Here is a 19,996-nt window from a genome sequence, read left to right as displayed (position 1 = left end):
GGAAGGTGCTATGGCCAGGAATTAACCCATTCTGATCTAAATGGACCAGAGTACCTACCATGAGAAGAAGGCCATTCATAAGCACCTATAGTCAAGATGTCCTAATCAGGTTTCTAGTTCTCAATGTTCCTTGATTAGTTCGATTAGAGGCTCAAAATTGCAAGCGAGCCGTGACTGAGCTGTCTCCAGTCAATGCAATTTTCGCTCTTTAGCCAGTATGTCCCTATGCATCTTCTGTCGGACCCACGCAATGTTGTGATACAGTCACCCTTACTACTACTTTGTGAGCATCCCACGTTGATGCTCTACAGGGTGCAGAACCAGCATTTTGTGTGCAGTATCCAGTGTGGTGTGCGGAACAGTCACCATGGAAGGGGGTCACGATAAGAACCATCTAGTAGTTGCCACATCAGTAAGCAAGGGCAAGCACTCCCCCATCACAATGACAGATGAAGTGGGAAGTGGTAGTAAAGAGGGCACACCAGGTACTTTGTGTGGGGGATTAGGGTGCCATGTGATGACCTGGACAGCATGGGGTCTAGTCTTGTGCAAACACCGTTTACCAGGGAGTAAAAGGAGAATTTGCTCACATCTGGGTGTTGCAAACTTCACACATCCTGTGGCTAGCCAGCCATTCCCCGAAACCCTGTGTGCTTGTGTGACAGGTCATACCTGCAACTGGTAGGACATAAAGGTTTCTGTGAACATCCAGCACACAGTTAAAATCCCTGTCCCATATGCTTGGGGTATGAGGGTCTCGCAGCAGGGCCGGCATGAGCATAGATAGCCACCAGCAAGAAGGGCCTACTGTCCAGTGTCCCCTCCTCCATGAAATACCTGCCCCTTGGATTGACCTTGTCAGATTCCTGTACAAACAAGACCCTTGGGGCTATTCAGACCAGAACCCCCTCGTCATCGGCTGAGACTCTGGTACCATACCCTTGGCCCCTCCACATCGTGTGAACCTGTTGCAGCTCAGATTGCATCAGATATTTCTCTTTCAGGAATGTCACATGTGTGGCCTTGCATAAGATACGTGTGGACGCTTAAGCGTTTAATGGGAGTGACATTGCCCCTAATTTTCCGAGTCATTAGGTTATACTGTAGGGTCCCATACCTGTCAGGTATACCCAGGAACTAGGTGTAGGGACAAGCAGATGCAGGAGGTCAGATCCCAGGGGCACCATGGTGACCAACGAGCAGCCTGTCTCACTTTCTCCCTGGTGAATGTGTCACTTGAACAATATGTGTGCTGAGCAGGAAAGCATGCGCAGGGATCTCCAATTTCCAATCAACAACATGATGAACAATAACAACAAGTTTCCCCCATTCCCCATGGTCGGGACAGTTCCCAATGCTCCTCAACAGATATGCATAAAACACAACCAAACTATAAACACCTGAGATGCATAACTCCACTTCATTATGGTAGTCTAAGGTATGGGAAGGGACAGGCACTCTATCCCCGCCCTCTGACTCTGAAGTGCATTTTTCCTACCCCCATCCCACACCCCCTCTACTCACATGACAACTTAAGGCCTGATGACCTGCAGATCTAGAAACAGGGCTTACCACCCCAAAAGGTAATGGTCCACAGAGCAGGTCATCTGCTGACTACTGTGTCAACAAGAGTCCATGAGGCTCATCATCTGCAGACACAACTGTGTCACGAGTGTCCAAGCAGGTGTCAGAGGCACTATTGGAGTGAAAGACCTTAAAGGGATTGCAAGCTAGCTGCAACACCTCCTCTGCCACTTATGTGTGTTCCCTGGCCGCCTGCTTAGATGTTGGCATGTTACTTGGTCTCCTGGAGTGCCGATGATGCAGCTGTAATGTCAGCCACGCCTCAGTATCCTGGGGCAGTGGCAGCCTCCTCACCATTCTCTTGCAACCAGGTCCAGGTGTCCTCTGGGATTGGGGAAATGAGTAGAGTCTCCATCCACCACCATATGGTTGACTGGGTACAGAAGAGCGTACCCAGGCACAATCGAGCTTTCACAGCTGTGTAGGAATCACAGCACATCTGCACCTCTGCCGTATAGTTGGGGTAAGCAGTGATGACTGTTCTCAAATTGCTAAGGGCCCTTCGCCCAGAAGAGCTGAAGAAGCAACTCCCTGGCCCTAAAGTTAGGCACCTGTGCGATTACCAGATGAGGCCATGCCCCTGGCATGGGAGGGCATTCCAGCAGACGGTAAGCAGGTTTGATCAAAAATAATTTTGGCACCCTACCTGCTAGCACCATATCTATCAGCCACTTTCAGTGGAAACGTTCCATATTCTGACCTTCAACGCATTCAGGGAAACCCATGAAGCAAACATTATTTCACCTTGAGCGGCCTCCATCCTCCATTGCAAGGAGGTGAAAGCAGTCCTTATTTCCTACAGTAGATTGTAGTTACTGCAGTGTGTGATGCATCCTGGTCAGAGCCGCCTCAGTGTTGGACCAGACCACTAGCAGTCGATCACTTGCTTGGAATAACCCAACATCTTGTGAGGCCATGTAAATTTTGGATTCCAGGGTAGTTTTGGTGTCCAGGATAACCTACAGGATCCATTAAAACTGGCTTGAGTGTTTGTCTAGGGAGGCCTCAAGGTTTCCCCTCTTTGCTGTGTGATGGGGACCCCCAGTGATCGAGATCACATCTACCACTTTTCACACATGGGTGAGTCAGGCATAACATGATGTAGCAAGGATAAAATTGTTCTTTACCCTATAAGGCCTCAGTCGGGCCAGAGCATTGTCACCACTAACATTTCACATGGCAACCAGCAGGGCACTGCAGCCTGTCCCCTCCAACCACCTGAGCAGAGTACCCTCTTTTTGGCATGTTACCGCCAATTTCTGCCCTATTTCAGTGTGTTTGTCTGTGTCACTGGAGTCCTGCTAACTAGGACCCCAGTGTGTATGCTCTCTCTCCTCTCAAATTTGTCACTACATACTGGTAACCCAGTATTTTATCCCAAATCGGAATACTGGCCACCCCTTATAATTCTCTAGTATATGGCACTTAGGTACCCAGGACATTGGGGTTCGAGGGGATCCCTATGGGCTGCAGCATTACTTTTCCCACCCATAGGGAGCCCATGCAAATGCTTCTGCAGAACTGCCATCGCAGCCTGCTTGAAATGGTGCATTACACCATTTCACAGCCATTTACACTGCACCAGGTCACTCATAAGTCACCTACACGTCAGGCCTTCCAACCCTGAAGGCTGGGTGCAAAGTATCTGTGTGTGTGAGGGCATGCCTGCACTTGCAGAGGTGCCCCACGTCGCCCTGTACCATTTTCCTGGTATACATGCGCACTGGACATAGGCCAATACCTATGTCCAGCGTCACAATGGTAACTCCGAATATGGCCATGTAAAGTGTCTAACATCTGGAAATTGTACCCCAATACTGATTCTAGTATTGGTTTTACACTTCAATGCACTCTGGGGGCTCCACAGTGGATGCCCAGTGCTTCCATACAAGTCTTCTGAGGTTTTCTAGGCAGCCCCAGCTGCTGCCACCTCACAGACAGGTTTCTGCCCTCCTGTTGCTTGAGCACCTCAAGCCCAGGAAGGCAGAACAAAGCATTTACACCCTCTCCCTTTGGAAATAGGTGTTACAGGCATGGGAGGGGTAGCCTCCCAGAGCCTTTGCAAATGCCTTGAAAGGCACCGATGGTGCATTTCTCGCATAATACAGTCTACACTGTTTCAGGGACCCTCAGTCCCTTCTTTGGTGTGAAACTGGACAAAGGAAAGGGGAGTGACCACTCCCCTGTCCATCATCACCCAGGGGTAGTGCCCAGAGCTCCTCCAGAGTATCCCTGGGTTTTGCCATCTTAGATTCCAAGATAGTCGGGCACTCTGAGAGCATATGAGTGGCCAGTGCCAGCAGGTGATGTCAGAGCCCTCCCCTGATAGGTGTTTACCTGCGTGGCTGACCAATCCCCCTTTCAGGGCTATTTAGGATCTCCCCTCTGGGGGTTTCCTCAGATTCTGATTGCAAGACTCCAGCAGGAATCCTCTGAATCCTTTACTTCATCTTCTACCACGTTAACTGCAGCTGAACCCTCCAGGAACTCTACAAACTGCAACAAAGAAGCAAAGACAACTTCTGCAACATTGTATCTTCAGCTCCTGACAGCCCCTGCAACTGTTTCCAGGTCATGCATCCTCCCAGGGCTGCCTGTCTTCAGCCTGCACCAGAAGAACTATGGAATCTCGTCTGCAGCGATGACCAGTGGTGTGGGTCCCCTCTCCTGATGAAGTCCGTGGATCCAGTAACACGGGTGGTGGATTGAAGTTGCCCTGATGGTTCTAAGGTCCAGCTGTCCAACTTTGGTGGAGGTAATAGCTTGCATCCCTACGTAAAACAGTACCCCCATGCACAGCATGATTTGCAGTTGCCAAGACTTGTGTGCAATGTTCCATGTAGTTCTTCATGCACAGCACAGCTTTAGCCCCCAGCAGTCCTTCCGGCGAGGCACAGTTTCCTGAGTGGTTCTCTGGCGGCATGTGATCCCTTTGTGTCATGCTACGTGGGCCTCCATTTGCACCTTCTTTGTCCCTGTGCTGTGGCACACTTGTGTGCGCTGCCTGGCCTTCTGAGGGCTCTCTGAGTTAGTGAGAGCCACCTCTGCCTCCCCCTCCTGGGTAGAGTCCACCAGGTCCCACCTGGTTCCTGGCAGCGCCATATTCTACTACCCGCAAGCTTTGCATGTGCCAAGGATTGTTGGCAGAATCCTATGACGCAAACCAGACTGCAATCATCCATCCGGCGTGGGGCATCTTCTGCATCAACCAGGAATCCTCCTCTGTATTCTTGGGTGCATAACTGGCTTTGTCTTTCTTCTCACCAGTGGTTCTTCTTTTGCACCTTCACCTGGGTTAGCAGGGGCTCCTGTTCTCTCTGGACTCTTCAGTACTTCTTGGACTTAGTCCCCTTCTTCCACAGGTCTTCAGGTCCAGGAATCCATCGTTGGCGTCTTGCAGTCTCATTTGGTTCTTGCATAATCTTCTATCACAACTTCTTGTGTGTTCTAGGAAATGTACAGTGATTTACTCCTGTTTTCCTGGGCTCTGGGGTGGGTTCTATTACTTACCTCTGGTGTTTTCTTACACTCCCAGCACCCCTCTACACACTACACTTGCCTAGGTGGGAAACTAACTTTCGCATTCCACTATTTTAGTATATGGTTTGTGTTCCCCCTAAGCCATTGCAACCTATTGTAATTTTCACTATTTTCACTGTTTTGTAACTGTTTTTACAGCTATTACTGCATTCTAGTGTATATACTGTGTATATGACTTACTTTCTAAAAGAGTATAGTCTCTAAGGTATTTTTGACATTGTGCCAATAAAAATAAAGTACCTTTATTTTTGTAACACTGAGTATTTTCTTTCATGTGTGTGAGTACTGAGTGACTACAGTGGTATTGCAAGAGCTTTGCATGTCTCCTCGATAAGCCTTGGCTGCTCAGCAACAGCTACCCCTAGACAGCCTGGCTTCTAGACACTAACTACATTTCACTAATAAGGGATATCTGGATATGGTATAAGGTGTAAGTACCTTTGGTACCCACTACAAACCAGGCCAGCCTCTTACAATGGGGGAAAAGGAACCTGGGCCAGCTGTTTTATTAGCCTAGTATACATCTATATTAACATTGTTAAAATATGATTTTACAGTAATATGTGGTAATTGTTATACTGGATGTATTTTATGAGTAGGCCCCTCCGCCAAGTAGGGTCTTTAGATGATTGATGCATTTTTTTATACTGTACAGAGTTGGGATTTTATTGATCATCAAATATTATTTGAATAATTGTTCATTTATTGTAAAGCTATCCCTAATGACAACTAAACAAATATGCAAAAGAGGCGCATAGCAGGTTTCCTTGTGTAAGGTATCTTATCCAGATTATCACAAAGTATGACTCCGTTTGCATCAACATATGCTTCTTAGGTAGTCTAGTTTAACTGTGTATAACTAGGACTAATAGTTGTACATATCCTGTTAAGTTTGATTTCATTATTACATACCCTTAGAAATACATGATTAAAAAATGTGAATTTTCCATCTAAGCTTTAACTGTTAATTCGTTTTTCAGATTCTGTACACAGGAGTTGTCGTTTATGCTCCAGCATTAGCTCTAAACCAAGGTGAGTTTTAAGTTTACAATTGTGGGATACAGTGAATAAATTAAATTATCACTTGTATAAGTGGGAATAGAAACAAAAAAAAACAGATATACAATGCCTATTACAGTTTCAGAGATCTACCTTTTCCCCCATTCAAAGTATCCACTAGTCCTGCCAAAGCTACTTACACACCTATGCACCACCATTGGTTTTTTAGGCAAGATCTACTGCCATAACATGACATACAACACTGTTGGGTTTACCCGTTTCTCCAGGGTCATCCCCAAACCTTATGCCATCACCCTCTTGTTTTCTGAACCCATTTTAGCTGGCTTTAGGACTTTACTACTGCTAGCCAGTGCTAAGGTGTGTGTGCTCTCTCCTTAAAAAATAGTAGAGTAGACTTACACCCAATTGACCTATTTCATTTACTTGTAAGACTCTAGTAAACTGGCCCAGGGCCTGTAAATTAAATGCTGCTTGTGGTCCTGCAGCACTGATTCTGGCACCCACTTTTGTTTCCTTCTAAACATGTCTCAGGCCTGTCATTACAGCCTGTGTGTGCAGTTTTTAACTGCCATTTTAACCAGGAAAAATAAACTTTTGCCAAGCCCAAAGCTTCCTTTTCAACACACCCCTAGGATAGGCCAGGAATAGCCCAGAGGGCAGGTTGCAGTGTGTGTCAAAAGCAGGACATGTGCTTTTACGTTTTAATGTCCTGCTAGTGAAAAACTCCTAATTCTTTTTTGCTACTACAAGGTCAACCTCTTTCATGAGATAACAGTAGTGGTACCTTACTACATTTGATAAGCTGTAACTTCCAATTGAGAGCAAGTAGACATTAAGCTCAGTTTGGTGCCTAAAGGATTGTAATTAAAAGTCCTCTCTAATGGTAAAGTCCTGAAAATGCCACTTTTAGAACGTCCCCACCATATGGTGGCTAGAGCCTGAAGCTGGGTCACATGACTAGGTGTAGCTGGCCTAGTCTTGTGTGACTCCAGACAGGAAGGGAGGGAATACCTGACAGCTCAGAGGGGGGAAACCTCTAGAAACTTCCTCAAATTGTTAGGGGGTACCAGGTATAAATGTTGGAATGCTGACCCAAGTCTTCAGTACACTTCTGGACCTGTGGACTCTTCCAGGAAAAAGTACTTTTATTCAACTGAAAGGACTGCCACTCTGTTGGACTACTGCTTTGAATGACAGATTCCCTACAGCACTGTACTGCTGCCCCCTTGCTTTAGTTAAAAGGACTGGACCTGCATCTCTAACCCAGGATCCCAGAACCACTCCAATCGCTAGTTGGCTGGCCTCCTGATCAGAAGCCTCAGGGACATGTCAGGCTCGCAACAACCTTGAACCCACCACTTAGTCTCTGCCATCGGCAAGTCTTGACCTCCAAACTTTTGCCTCTCCAGTCCTGGACTCTTGGAAGTGGGCCTGAAGGTGCCCTGCTACCCCATCTGTGGATCCAGCAGAACTAATGCTTCTCCTCCACAGTGCAGAACCAACGCATTGCCTATGCTGCTTGATGCATCACCCTCAGAACCGATACATAGCCTCTGCTGTGCGAATTTCCCTGAAGCAAATACTACATATCGCCATCACAGCTTATTGGAGCTGGCACATCTCCAGTGAAGAACATTGCCTTGCCTTAAGCAGTCCTCAGAAACATCTGCTGCCCAATGCATCTCCACACCAGTACACATTGCACCACACCATTATCACATTGCACTTCACAGATTTTCAGACTCACCCCTTAGCAATGCATCTCCTCACTTTGATCTCCGATCACCTCTGCAAGTGATGCATCCTTGGCATAGGACTCTGCATCTCTTGGCAACCCGGATTAAGATCCTGTGTTCAGCTGGCGTAATTGGGTCCCTGTAGCTGGCTCTTGGTCCATTTTGCTCGGCATGAACTTGTCACTTTGTCTGAGTCAGATACATTGAAGTCATTTAATTTCACTTCATTAAAGTGCTGCATAAATACTTTACACAGTACCTTCAAATTAAGCCTGACTTCTCTGTGTCAAGCTACCAGAGGGTTGAGCACATGTTACTCTAGGGTCAAGGTGGAAAGTGCCACTGTGGAAGTTCACAGTTAATAATGCTGCTATTGTTGTAAGCAGTGGACAGCAACAACATAGTCGGAAACATCAGAAAGATCCAAAAAGCCTGCTTGCAGTAGCTCTACCTCCGTGGATGGCCGCCATTGACCGTTCTGCCATGATTATCCACAGTAGAGAGGCACATATTAATCACATCCAATTATTACCAGGTAGCAAAAAAGAGCCCGGTAATGTGTTAGAATTGGAGGCAATTTGGAGAACCATGGGGCACTATCAATACACGATAATTTGCACAATACAGCCGCATGCATGGGCCTGTGTCTCTGTGTGTGAAAGATTGCGTCACCTAAGGTAGTACTTTGTGAATGCTAATTTTGTTTTACAAAATGTAAGAACCAATAGCTTTGCTTATGCATGTTTTGATTACTTCTTGGGCCTCATGTGGGCCAGCACTATATGCCAGATTGTTTCATTTCCCTGATAAAGGGCAATGACATAGGCTTCCTCAAATGTCTAGGGCTGGGGATGAAGTCACCAGTGGCGCTCTATTTAGAAAATATTAATTGGCAAAGCTAATATGTCTGTTTTGACAAGCAGATGTGTTGGTTATTTTACTTTTAGTTTATTGTTTTTATTTCAAGCACTTGCTACAAAATGGTATTATTAACAATGCAAATAGTTTTTATTAAACAATATTCACATTTCATAACAAGCAGGCATATTTCAAATTTTCAAAAGTATTTATTCACCATGCATAGCTAGTTAAAACCATTAAATGAGGTAGGTCAAACAGACTAAGAAAAACAAGAACCTTATTGATACAGTGTTACCTGAGCACATAATAGTGTGTTCAACGAAGAAACCACAAGCAGAGGGTGCTATGCAGCTAGGAATGCATATTATCTTATTCAAGCCTGATGAAGTGCGGCTATCTGAACCTCAATCTCTTAGTGAAATCATCCAATACATTCCCCCTCTGGTCGTATGGACCTTTGTTAGTTGACAACGCGTTGTAATGGAGCTAACATTTGAATGTTGTTTCCAGTTCAGTGAAGCCAGTTTGACTCCACAATGAAGATCAAGAATCAGTTAATTCCAACCATAAAGGTTTATTTTAGAAAACTAATCCAACCTGTATATCTGCAAAGCAGGAACAAATTTAAAATGTATAACTTTACAGTTTGGAGACCAAAATGAGTCTGTAAGTGAAGCTGTCATAAACTGAGATACAGGATAGTAACAGCCACAATGCAAAGGAAACCGATTGATGTAATCAGGTGTTCAATAACGAAACTTTCCTTTTCTAAACTAAGCATATGTTGGGACCAAGACTCTTTAAATTGTGTTTTTAAAGGGTAGCATAGAAGGTGTCAACATCAGTTTGATTTTTTGAAACATCATTTAAAAATACAATTAACAGTTTCAAAACATCCATATCTCTTTCCCACCACCTAGAGCCAGTCCAGTAACCACATTTGAAGGCAGTCGACTTCTACTGTATACTCCTTACATACCCACCTCCACACAAGTAGGCACGTAGCTGTTTACGTTGGATGTTGAATCCTCCTGGTACACCGTAAACAGAAGTCAATCCCTCACCATCCTTGCTGTGTGTTCATTGTCAACTTTCTTCTCCGGCCTCACTGTTAGCAGGCTAATACACAACAATAAGCCGAGGCAGCTCCTTCATTAGGGCAAAGGAGCGTCACCTCCCTCCAGCAGCAACAGTTGCAAAACCTTTAAAAGAAAATGATCATAAACCTAGTTTATGATCATTTTCCTGTGAAGGGGCTGGTGCACAGTAGTCCCTCTCAGAGTGCATGTTTTTTTGGCCGGCCGTCTCGTCTCAACATAGTTGCCGGGCTGGAGAGAGCCTGCACAGGCTCCCAGTCTGCCTGGGATGACCAGGATGGGAGCCTGCAGCCTTCAGAGGAGACGGAGGAGTAGTGGCGGAGCACGACATGCAGGTACGTTTTTTAAATTTTTTTAAAATGTTATTAATGGAAGAGTTAAAGCAAACATTTTCAGCTCAGACCTAATGTCAAACTAAGTTAAGTCGAGAATCAAAATAAATGCACACTAGAGTATTATATATCATTGAAAGCAAACAATCCTTATCAAATATGCAGAGAACATAATTACATCGGCCTATTGATCAACCTAGTGCACTTATGTGTGATTCTTAGTTATTGCAAAGGTTACACACTACTTCTTTAAGTCTACCACACCGGTTAATGAAATTAAACCACACACTGAATTTAAATGTCAGTTATAGGTATATAAATGCATATGCATGATGTATACAGAGTGGAGATCAAATTACTCTGTTCCAAGCCTCAGGCATTAAAGTGCTTACTGTGCTTATTATGCTGTGCAACGGTATAGACTATAAGGTAAAAACAAACAGTGCAAAACAGACGAGTGGTTAAAAGCTTTAAAAACCCAGCCTATACTTAATAAAATGACCATGTGCACCAACTTTCCTTCCTCTTCACCTGGTGAAGTGCTTATTGTGCTGTAAAATAGTGCAGGCTATAAAGTGCAGATGAATAGTAGTGAGCAAATGGGTCATTAAAATCTTCAAAGCCTGACTTAATCCTGTATAACAATTGCATGTGCAAATGGTGAAACTTCCAGTGGAAGAAAAACTGTTACCGTTGTTGTCTTTACAATATAGTGCAGCATAGACATATAGGGGGTCATTCTGACCCCGGCGGTCAGGGTCGGCGGGAGCACCGCCGACAGACCGGCGGTGCCCCGCAGGGCATTCTGACCGCGGCGGTTCGGCCACGGTCAGACAAGGAAAACCGGCGGTCTCCCGCCGGTTTTCCGCTGCCCCTGTGAATCCTCCATGGCGGCGGAGCGCGCTCCGCCGCCATGGGGATTCTGACACCCCCTACCGCCATCCTGTTCCTGGCGGGTCTCCCGCCAGGAACAGGATGGCGGTAGGGGGTGCCGCGGGGCCCCTGGGGGCCCCTGCAGTGCCCATGCCAATGGCATGGGCACCTCAGGGGCCCCCGTAAGAGGGCCCAACTTTGTATTTCAGTGTCTGCTTTGCAGACACTGAAATATGCGACGGGTGCCACTGCACCCGTCGCACCTTCCCACTACTTCCACAATTCTGAGCCGGCGTCATCGTGGGAAGGTTGATTTGCCCTGGGCTGGCGGGCGGCCTTTTGGCGGTCGCCCGCCAGCCCAGGGCAAATCCCAAAATACCCTCAGCGGTCTCTCGACCGCGGAGCGGTATTTTGGTGGGGGAAGTCTGGCTTAGAATCACCCCCTTAGGCCCATATTTAAAAGAAAATGACGGAGCGCAATGCTTTGCCAAAATTGGCAGCGCCACGCTCTGTCATTTTCACAATGCAGAGATGCGCTGTATTTAATTGAATGTGGCGCACCCCTGCGTAGTCCCCTGCGCTGCTGCTAGATTAAGCTGCCTGTTGCCTGCACCAATGCAGGCATTCTTGGACCATGGTGCAAGATGTCTGCTTGAGGGGTTTGATTGTTTATGTGTGGGGAAGGTGTCCCTTCCTGCATATGAACAATCACTAAAGATGATTTGCAAAATGCAGCACACATTTTGAAATTATTGTTTATGTGCAGGAAGGGACATCTTCCCACACATGTACAATAATGTCTGGCATTTTGCACTTGCACACTTCCTCCCTGTTGCGCCTTTCTAACGCCACACCTGGGGTGGGGTTAGGTTTTGACACTGCCTTATGATTACTAAATCTTGTAAATCAGAAGCAGCGTCAAAATGCAATTGGTGTTGCTGTGACATGCCCACAGCAACACCCATTGCACGCCCCTTCTACGCAAAGGGCTGCGTGTGAAGGGACTGTAAAAACACCACCTTGTAAGTATGGTGCAGGGCATAGTGCCACCGGAGCGTGACTAAAAGGGATCCCTTGGTGGCGCTAGGGGTTCTTAAATATGCCCCTTAATGGTATAAAACCAGGACAGTCCTTGCTTCATATTACAGAAGGACTGGGTCTAATCATCAGACTGACGGATGAGAGCTAAGGCTTAGCTGGAACGTGGATCCTCAGTCCGTTTTGAGAACAACAATAAGAATTTGACAAACCCTATGTCAAAATGGGTGTTAACTGAATTCATAGACTAGATAACTGTGTGTCTTCAGATGTGGACCCTGAGCCTAATTAAAGGTTTCCTGGTGAAACTTTCACATTCAGTCAAGAGACACAAACATATACATAATGTGTGTGTTAACATTTCCTCTGTATTAGCACATGATTGAAACACCAAGTTTTCCTATGTTTTGAGCCAGGCGGGTAACCTGTCCACCATCGACAGGGCTCCAATGGAAGGCTGGCAACGATACTGGAGAAGCATATTTATTACAAACTGAGAGCAACACTCAGACAAGTATGGTTTTGGGGCCAAAGGAGAGAAAATGATTGATGATTTGCCAAGAGTAAACACCCTTTGATAGGACCCTCTTGTCATCCAGCATACTGAACATGAGATTTTCTTGTTTATAGTCCTCTGAGATACCTTCCCTAAGCATGGGAGGACCAGCAATTCCGATGCATGTAATATCTGAAGGAAGGAGACCATATAGGTGCAGATTTAAGAGCCCCTCGTGCCACCTTAGTGCCACCATAGTGTGTTTTTTTCATTAAGGCGGCGTTAAAGTGATATTTTCCCAGCATCATATTTACAAAGTGGCGCTACACATGCGTAAACCTTTGCCCCACATGATGCCTGCGCCAGGCATAATATATGCAAGGGGGGGTGTTCCCCCATTGGGGGTGAGGGCAAAAAAATGGTGCAAGGAAATCTAAGAGATTTCCTTGCACCATTATTTTCGGCACTTTTAACACCTGCTCTGAGCAGGCGTTAAAAGGGGGCATGTCATTGAATACAATAGGCCCCTATGTACTCTGCAGGAGTAGCTCCAAAATGTTGGTGCTACTCCTGCTGAGAACATCAATAGTGGGAAAAAAATGATGCTATTGCCCCCTACCCAGCCCACTGTAGGTGAGTGTGATGTTTTCTAAAATGTCCATAGTGTAGGTGTAAACCAAGGAGTGTTATTGTTAATGCCCAGGGGATGATTTGTTTGACTAGATTTGTTAAGGCAGGCTGCAATAATCCTATGGTAAATTTGTTCTGTCTGGAAATAGGGTTCCCCTCATCAAGGTTTATTTTCTTCTAAAGTTGAACACTTCTTGCTTTTATTTCACCTGCAACTTTTCAAGGTTCTCATACATCTCTGACCTTGATGTTAAATGGCCCCTCGATTCTAATATACATGGCTAAACTGCACTTTAGACACTCTTTTGAGGCCAAATTACTGGCATGGTGAACATTTCTGAAAAGCCAGCTAGGGGATTTGATTTTTCCAGCCAGGTTTCTTGTAAGACTATGATTTGAAATGTATGCAATTAGGTGTGAAAATATCTCACCCTCTGGTTCCATGATGATTTGAGTCTCACCTTGCAGTTTTCTACTCATTTGCCTTTTTCTAGACTATTAGAAACACTTGCTGAGAGCTTGTTATTTTTTTCGAGGAGATGGCAATAAAAAAATTTTTTTTCTTCCATAGCTTCTTGTGGGCTGTCTTAATTTTCAAGAGGGCTATACTATTACTAATCACCTCAACTTCGTTTCTGTTGTCCTCATTGGGTTTCATTTCCAATTTGGAGCTGCATTCCCTCCTGAGACATTGACAATTTGGATTTCATCAACCTCCGCTGATGAAACTGAGTAGGAGTTGAAGTTCTTTGAAATGCAACTGGTAGGCTCTTTGTGTGTCTGAGGCTCTGTCTTGAGGTTTACCATGCTGTCCTTTACCTGTACATGACCATATGGGGGTGGGGAGAATGCTCCCAGAGGAACCTTGTCCATTGACGTTTTTCTCACTCAAGGTCATGTCCACTTTATATTGGTGAAATTCTTTGGCTACTTCCTATCGGGCTCTAATCCAGGGAGTATACAACCAGGAGCTGGAGAGGCTATCACTTCTGCATAACTGTGTGACAACCCTGCACTGAGAGATCGTCATGGTAATTTTTGGGGGATGGTAGGATTCCATTCAGGTTTTTGTTGTGAGTTTGCCTGTACTGCGACACCCTGGAGACCCACTTATCTTAAGTTCCATTGTACGTTTGTTTAGAACCTTGGGTAGAGCACCCAGTTTGCCTATAATGGGGCAGAAGGTGGAGATCACAAATTTAGAGTAGTGACTTGACTGTGCTCTGGCAATAATCAAATTTCATTCTTCCAATTTCCAATTACTGCCAGGGATAAAAATGCGAAGGTGTTTGTGAGGTCCATCTGTAGCTTAGGCTTCATTGCTTCATCATCCAGGGCTTTTACCACTGCCTGCTGAGAGTTTAATCATGAATCCCAGCACTCTATAATACTGGTAGGCCCAATTGTTTGTGATTGGCAAAGGATGTCATTGGGTTCACATTCTAGCTCAGTTTCACCAGAGTGGGTTATGGAAGTGCTTAACTGAGCCAGCATGGGTTGTACAGCCACCAAGAGTTTAGGAATTGTTGAAGTTACCAGCGCAGATCTTAGTGGAGAAGCCAAATCATCCGAGAAATTGGGTCCTGCAAGATGAAATTGAGATCTGAATGGCCAGGCTCCTGCTTTTATTTTTAAATGAGAAGATCCAGACCTGGTGAGCTGAATTTGAGGAAGGGAGTCCCTTTTCATTTTGTCAACCTCAGCAGCCTTGACATCGGTCACCAGGGTAGTAGTTTTGAGTGACAACTATATCTCAGTGTCCAGCTGACTAAGCAGGATGACTCTCTCCATACTTTATAGGGCAGAAGCCCTCTGCGTCCATTCATCAATGCATCAGTGAATAAGCTTTGGCTGATGACCTGCTCAGGAGGAGCTAGTAGTGAGCCAGAATAACCAGAAAAATTGTGGGTGCAGTTGCAGGTGTAATTGCGGGTAACGGTGTAGTGATTAAATGAGAGCTGAGACCTTCAGGCCCTCACTGCTATGCTGCCTTGCTACTGGCTTCACTGGGCTGCCAGCCATCTGGGGTAAAGAAGGGTGCACACCCCACCCTAAGCAAATACACACAGCCACTCTTCCCCTGACCACCGTCCCTCAGACCATCCTCTGGTACTTACCTGTCACCTCCGCTCCTGACAACTCTCTAGTAAGGGAGTATGGCAAGCAGGAAGTCGGGGTGGTGCAGCCTGGGTGCCGGCTAGATGATGAGCTGGAGCAAGCCCAAATGCTTTCCTGCGGCACGAGTGCCCAGCTGCTTCCAAAGCTCCACAGTAGACCAAAGTAATTGCAGTAGACCCACTCCGCTCCTCCAAACAGATGTACTCAGAAAAGGTAGAAAAGAAAAAATAGGAGTCTTTTTGGTGCAAAGGAATGACACTATTGGCTTTCAATTGCTCTAAATAGAAAATATTTTTAACACTAAGCGCCCTATTATGAGTTTGGCAGATGGGAAAGCCTGTCCGCCAACCTCCTGACAGGGAGGGCGCCACTTACGTAGCAACCTCCCCACTGGAGCTATTATGGGTATTAAGGTACTCGATCGGCGGCAATGCTATAGCCAGAAGTGCACACCAGCACCTTGCACTGTTCACTGTCTGAAAAGCATTGATGAAGTTAAGGATTGGCTCATTATTCCTGGCACTGGACTGTACTTATTGTTTTTTAGAAGCATGTGCCCGTATGGTTATGGAAAATGCATTCACTCCTCACAGTGATAAGAGCCAGTGCATCAAGCTGCATGCTGTGGTGGGTGAAAGCCAAATGTGAATTACAGCTAGGTATAGCAATGTATGAAAATTGCAGACCCAACGCCCTTATAAGTATTTATATACCTATGCATATTTTATTTTATGAACAGTTATGAGTACACGAGCCAGGCGACAAACTAAATCTGTCTCTATGCTAGACTTAAACAAGGTTAATGTGACATCACACAGCGGATGCAAGCTCGCATCATAGTTTAATTCTGAGATAGAATCTGTGATAGGACAGAAACGATCTGACAAGGATTGTCCTTCCAATAAAACTAAAGGAAAATATGTATGACATTTAAAAATGAATTTTAGTAGTAGTGTAATGAATTTTCAAAGTGCTTTATGGTCATTTTAAAGCGGTGTTCTCTACAGTAAACATGCATAGGACCCTCATAAGGAAAAGGTTAGGGCCCAGGTTTATCAGAAAATGACGGTGCGTGGAGCTGCACCAAATTTGGCAGCGTCACACACCCTCATTTTTATAATGCAGGGATGTGCTGTATTTAAAAGAATACAGCTCACCCCTTTGTGTGCTAAATTAGCTGCCATGTGCCAATGGCAAGGGTGGCTGCGTTGAGGGGGAGACTGTTTTTGTGCAGGAAGGGCAACCTTCGTGCACAAAAACAATCTTAAATGGTGATTTGCTCTTTCTACCTGTGCTGCAGAATGCAGTACATATAGAAAAATCAAAAAACTAGGAGAAATGAAACATTTCTCCTCGTTGCACCATGCTAACACCACCAATGTGGTGACATTAGATTTTGATGTTCCCTCAAGTTTATGAAAATTCATAAATCTGAGACAGCTTCAACATGCAATGGGTGTTGCTGTGGCACGCCCACAGCAACACCTATTGCACGCCCCTTCCACGCTAAGTGCTGTCTGTGAAGGGGCCATATTTACAAGGTGTTGTTTAGCCACAAAAAGTAGCTTAACGTCACCTTGTAAATACGGCACAGGGCATTGCGACACCAGATTGTCAACAAAAGTGACGCTCTGGTGGCGCTAGGGGCTCTTAAATATGCCCCTATGGGTCTTTGGTCAAGTGTCAATTGAACGTTGGGCTCACCTAAGCCTTGTTGCCTCTCTATGTAGAGGTCGACTAGCGGCCATTTGTCATGCAGTGTGAATATCTAACCAAAATTGTGTAATACAACATTCCTTCAATCGTACATCATGTGCATTAATTGTAATTTCAGTATGAACAATAGTGAGATAAAAAACACAAAGCACAGTACACAAAAGTAACATTATAATATAACAATGTATTGGTAATGTCACAGTATGAATGGTAATATCACTATGCCTAATGGAAAATAAATTTAAAAATGTTGGTTTTGTTATAATATGCTAGGTAATTAGGTCGACTTTTTTCCTTCCTATTTATGTTTTATTATTAGCCCTTCTAATAATTCAGGTGTGCCTTCTGCCCCATTTATTAATTAGTTCTGGTTCTAGGAAGTCAATTAAGGGACATGACACTGAATTTTCAGTAACAGCTGACCATGGAAATTTTATTTTATGATACTAGTAAATGTAACCACATGAGCGCCATTTGTTAATAAATTTAATCTTCTTTCTTTCACAGTGACAGGCTTTGACCTGTGGGGTGCTGTGTTTGCTACAGGGATTGTTTGCACTTTCTACTGCACGCTGGTACGTATCTGAAACAATAATAATCTAATGTAGTGGTTCTCAACCTGTGTTCTGGGAACCCTTGGGGGTCCGTGAAGCCTACTCAGGGGGTCCGTGACTGCTTAGAAAAATAAATAATATTAACAGATTAGGGGCCAGATGTAGCAAAATTGGAAATTGCGACTTGCAATTTGTGAGTCCTTCCGACTCGCAAATTGCAAGATGCAATTTGCAATGCAGAACGGTGTCTCAGACACCGTCTGCGAGTCGGTATGGGGTCGCAAAGACCCACCTCATTAATATTAATGAGGTGGGTCGCAAATTGCGGCCCCATACCGACTATGGCACTCGCAAACATGGAGGCCTGCTGTAGTCAGCAGACCTCCATGTTCGTGACTGCTTTTAAATAAAGCAGTTTTTTTTTTTTAAGTGTAGCCCGTTTTCCTTAAAGGAAAACGAGCTGCACTTAAAAAAAAATCCGAAACCTTTAGTTTTGGTATTTTTTCAGGGCAGGTAGTGGTCCCTTGGACCACTACCTACCCTGAAAAAATAATATGTGGTCCATTCACAAAGGGGAAGGGGTCCCATGGGGACCCCTTCCAATTTGCGAGTGGGTTACCATCCACTTCAAGTGGATGGTAACTGCGACACCATTTGCGACCGCATATGCGGTCGCAAATGGTATTGCATACCACTGCGAATCGCAAATATGAAGGGAACACCCCTTCCTATTTGCGATTCGGAAATGCATTTTGCGAGTCTGTCCCGACTCGCAAATCCTTTCCTACATCTGGCCCTAGGTCATCAGCTTTCAGTAATGACTCAGTGAGAGTCCCCAGATTCCAATAATGATTCATAGGGGTTCCCTGGGTTCTAGTAATGACACATTTGGGTTCACAAAACACAAATTGTTATGAACCATTGATCTGATGAAATAGAATCTACCTATTTTCATTTCCGACAGTGCATTCTTTATAAACAAAGTACTGCTGTTTATTTTATGATAACATTTGGAACGTTTCGTTTTTTATGCAGCTCAGTTAAACTGATGAATAATTTCTTTAGGGGGCAACCCTCAGTCCTCCTTCTAGCTTTCTTTGTTACAGCAAAGTCTCTATTGCAGAAATATTGCAACCCATTTTTGGGATCATGGAGCATTGCGGAACACATGCAAAACACTGTTTTTTCCTATACATCAATTTACATTTGTCATAAAGACCATAGCGACAAAACCCTAGCATATTGGTGTGCTTTCACTAATGACCGAGCTGAGAAAAATCTCTGGAATGCACTTCTTAGTTTAAAGAAGACATTTATTATTACTTCACCACGAGGTTCCTGAGAGAGGAGATTAGTAGGTTGGAGGCACACGTTGAAAAATAGTCACAGCAATGACAGGAAAATATATCAAAGTGATTCTCAATTGCAATGTACATAGCAAATATATGTGATTATATTATAGCATAACTGCCAAGCAAAGAATAAACGTCAAAATTTATCACTGTAGGGCCTATCACTGCTTGTCATCTTTCTCATGCCAGCAAGTTGATGACCTTTGTTCAACTGCGAGAAAGAGATTTTACACCCTCACGGGACAGGTCAGGCAGTTGACGTCCACTCCTGAAGTCTTGGAAAATTACCCCCCACTGCTGCCCAAGGACACCTTTTATTCAAAACATGCTGGCTACTGTATGTCAGAGTTGGAAGAAACAACGCCGAAAGTTGGCCAAGTTTTCAAGGCCGTTTCTCCCAAGGCCAAGTCCTTCCCTGCACTAGAAAAAAACACAAAATATGCGCTTCCTTATCATGCTATTGTGTTCGGTAAGAGAAAATACGAAAAACACAAGCTTAGTTTACCATGTGGAAAAACACAGCTCATCTGCAATGTCTCAACTGCAATGTCTAACGCCACGATAAAGCCAATAGGCAGCTAAACTGAATACAAAATGTAATGTCTAACACCACAATAAAGCCAATAGGCAGCTAAACTGAATACAGAATGTAATGTCTAATGCCACGTTAAAGCCAATAGGCAGCTAAACTGAATGTAAAATGTAATGCGCTACTGGTGAAGATTGAACAGCTAATATGCACAGTGGTGAAACACAAAGTCAGTGATCAAACATAATTATTTTCACTATACATACGTATAACAATTTGTTTTAAAAAATCAAACTGATGATTGTTTTTGCTTATTTGTTTACTATTTTAGGTGAAAAATGTAATCAGTTTATTTTCAGAACTTTCAGTGCTTTCTTTAGTCTTAAAAGGTGCACTCTCTAAAGTGCTCACCAATGACACAAGATGTTGCAAACACTTACAGCTTTACGGCATGCCATCAGATGTATTCTTCTTGACAAAATCTACAATGTGCTGCTATATGTAGCATCCCAATCGGACT

At 44.6% G+C, this 19,996-nt stretch overlaps 1 protein-coding gene across 2 annotated transcripts in view; it reads left to right on the top strand.

Annotated features, from left to right (window-relative positions):
• Positions 1-19,996, top strand: part of LOC138283831 (sodium-coupled monocarboxylate transporter 2-like) — a 197,056-nt gene that overhangs the window by 59,740 nt on the left and 117,320 nt on the right. For both annotated transcript variants that reach the window (XM_069221959.1, XM_069221958.1), the window contains exons 3-4: positions 6,105-6,156; positions 17,549-17,616. In XM_069221959.1, coding sequence (XP_069078060.1) covers positions 6,105-6,156; positions 17,549-17,616 — 120 coding nt within the window. The remainder of the gene's footprint in view (positions 1-6,104; positions 6,157-17,548; positions 17,617-19,996) is intronic.

This window comes from Pleurodeles waltl, chromosome 3_1 (assembly GCF_031143425.1).
Source record: "Pleurodeles waltl isolate 20211129_DDA chromosome 3_1, aPleWal1.hap1.20221129, whole genome shotgun sequence".
Taxonomy (NCBI): Eukaryota; Metazoa; Chordata; class Amphibia; order Caudata; family Salamandridae; genus Pleurodeles; species Pleurodeles waltl.
Note: the sequence above shows the minus strand (reverse complement) of the source record. Positions and strands in the feature narration are given on the sequence as shown.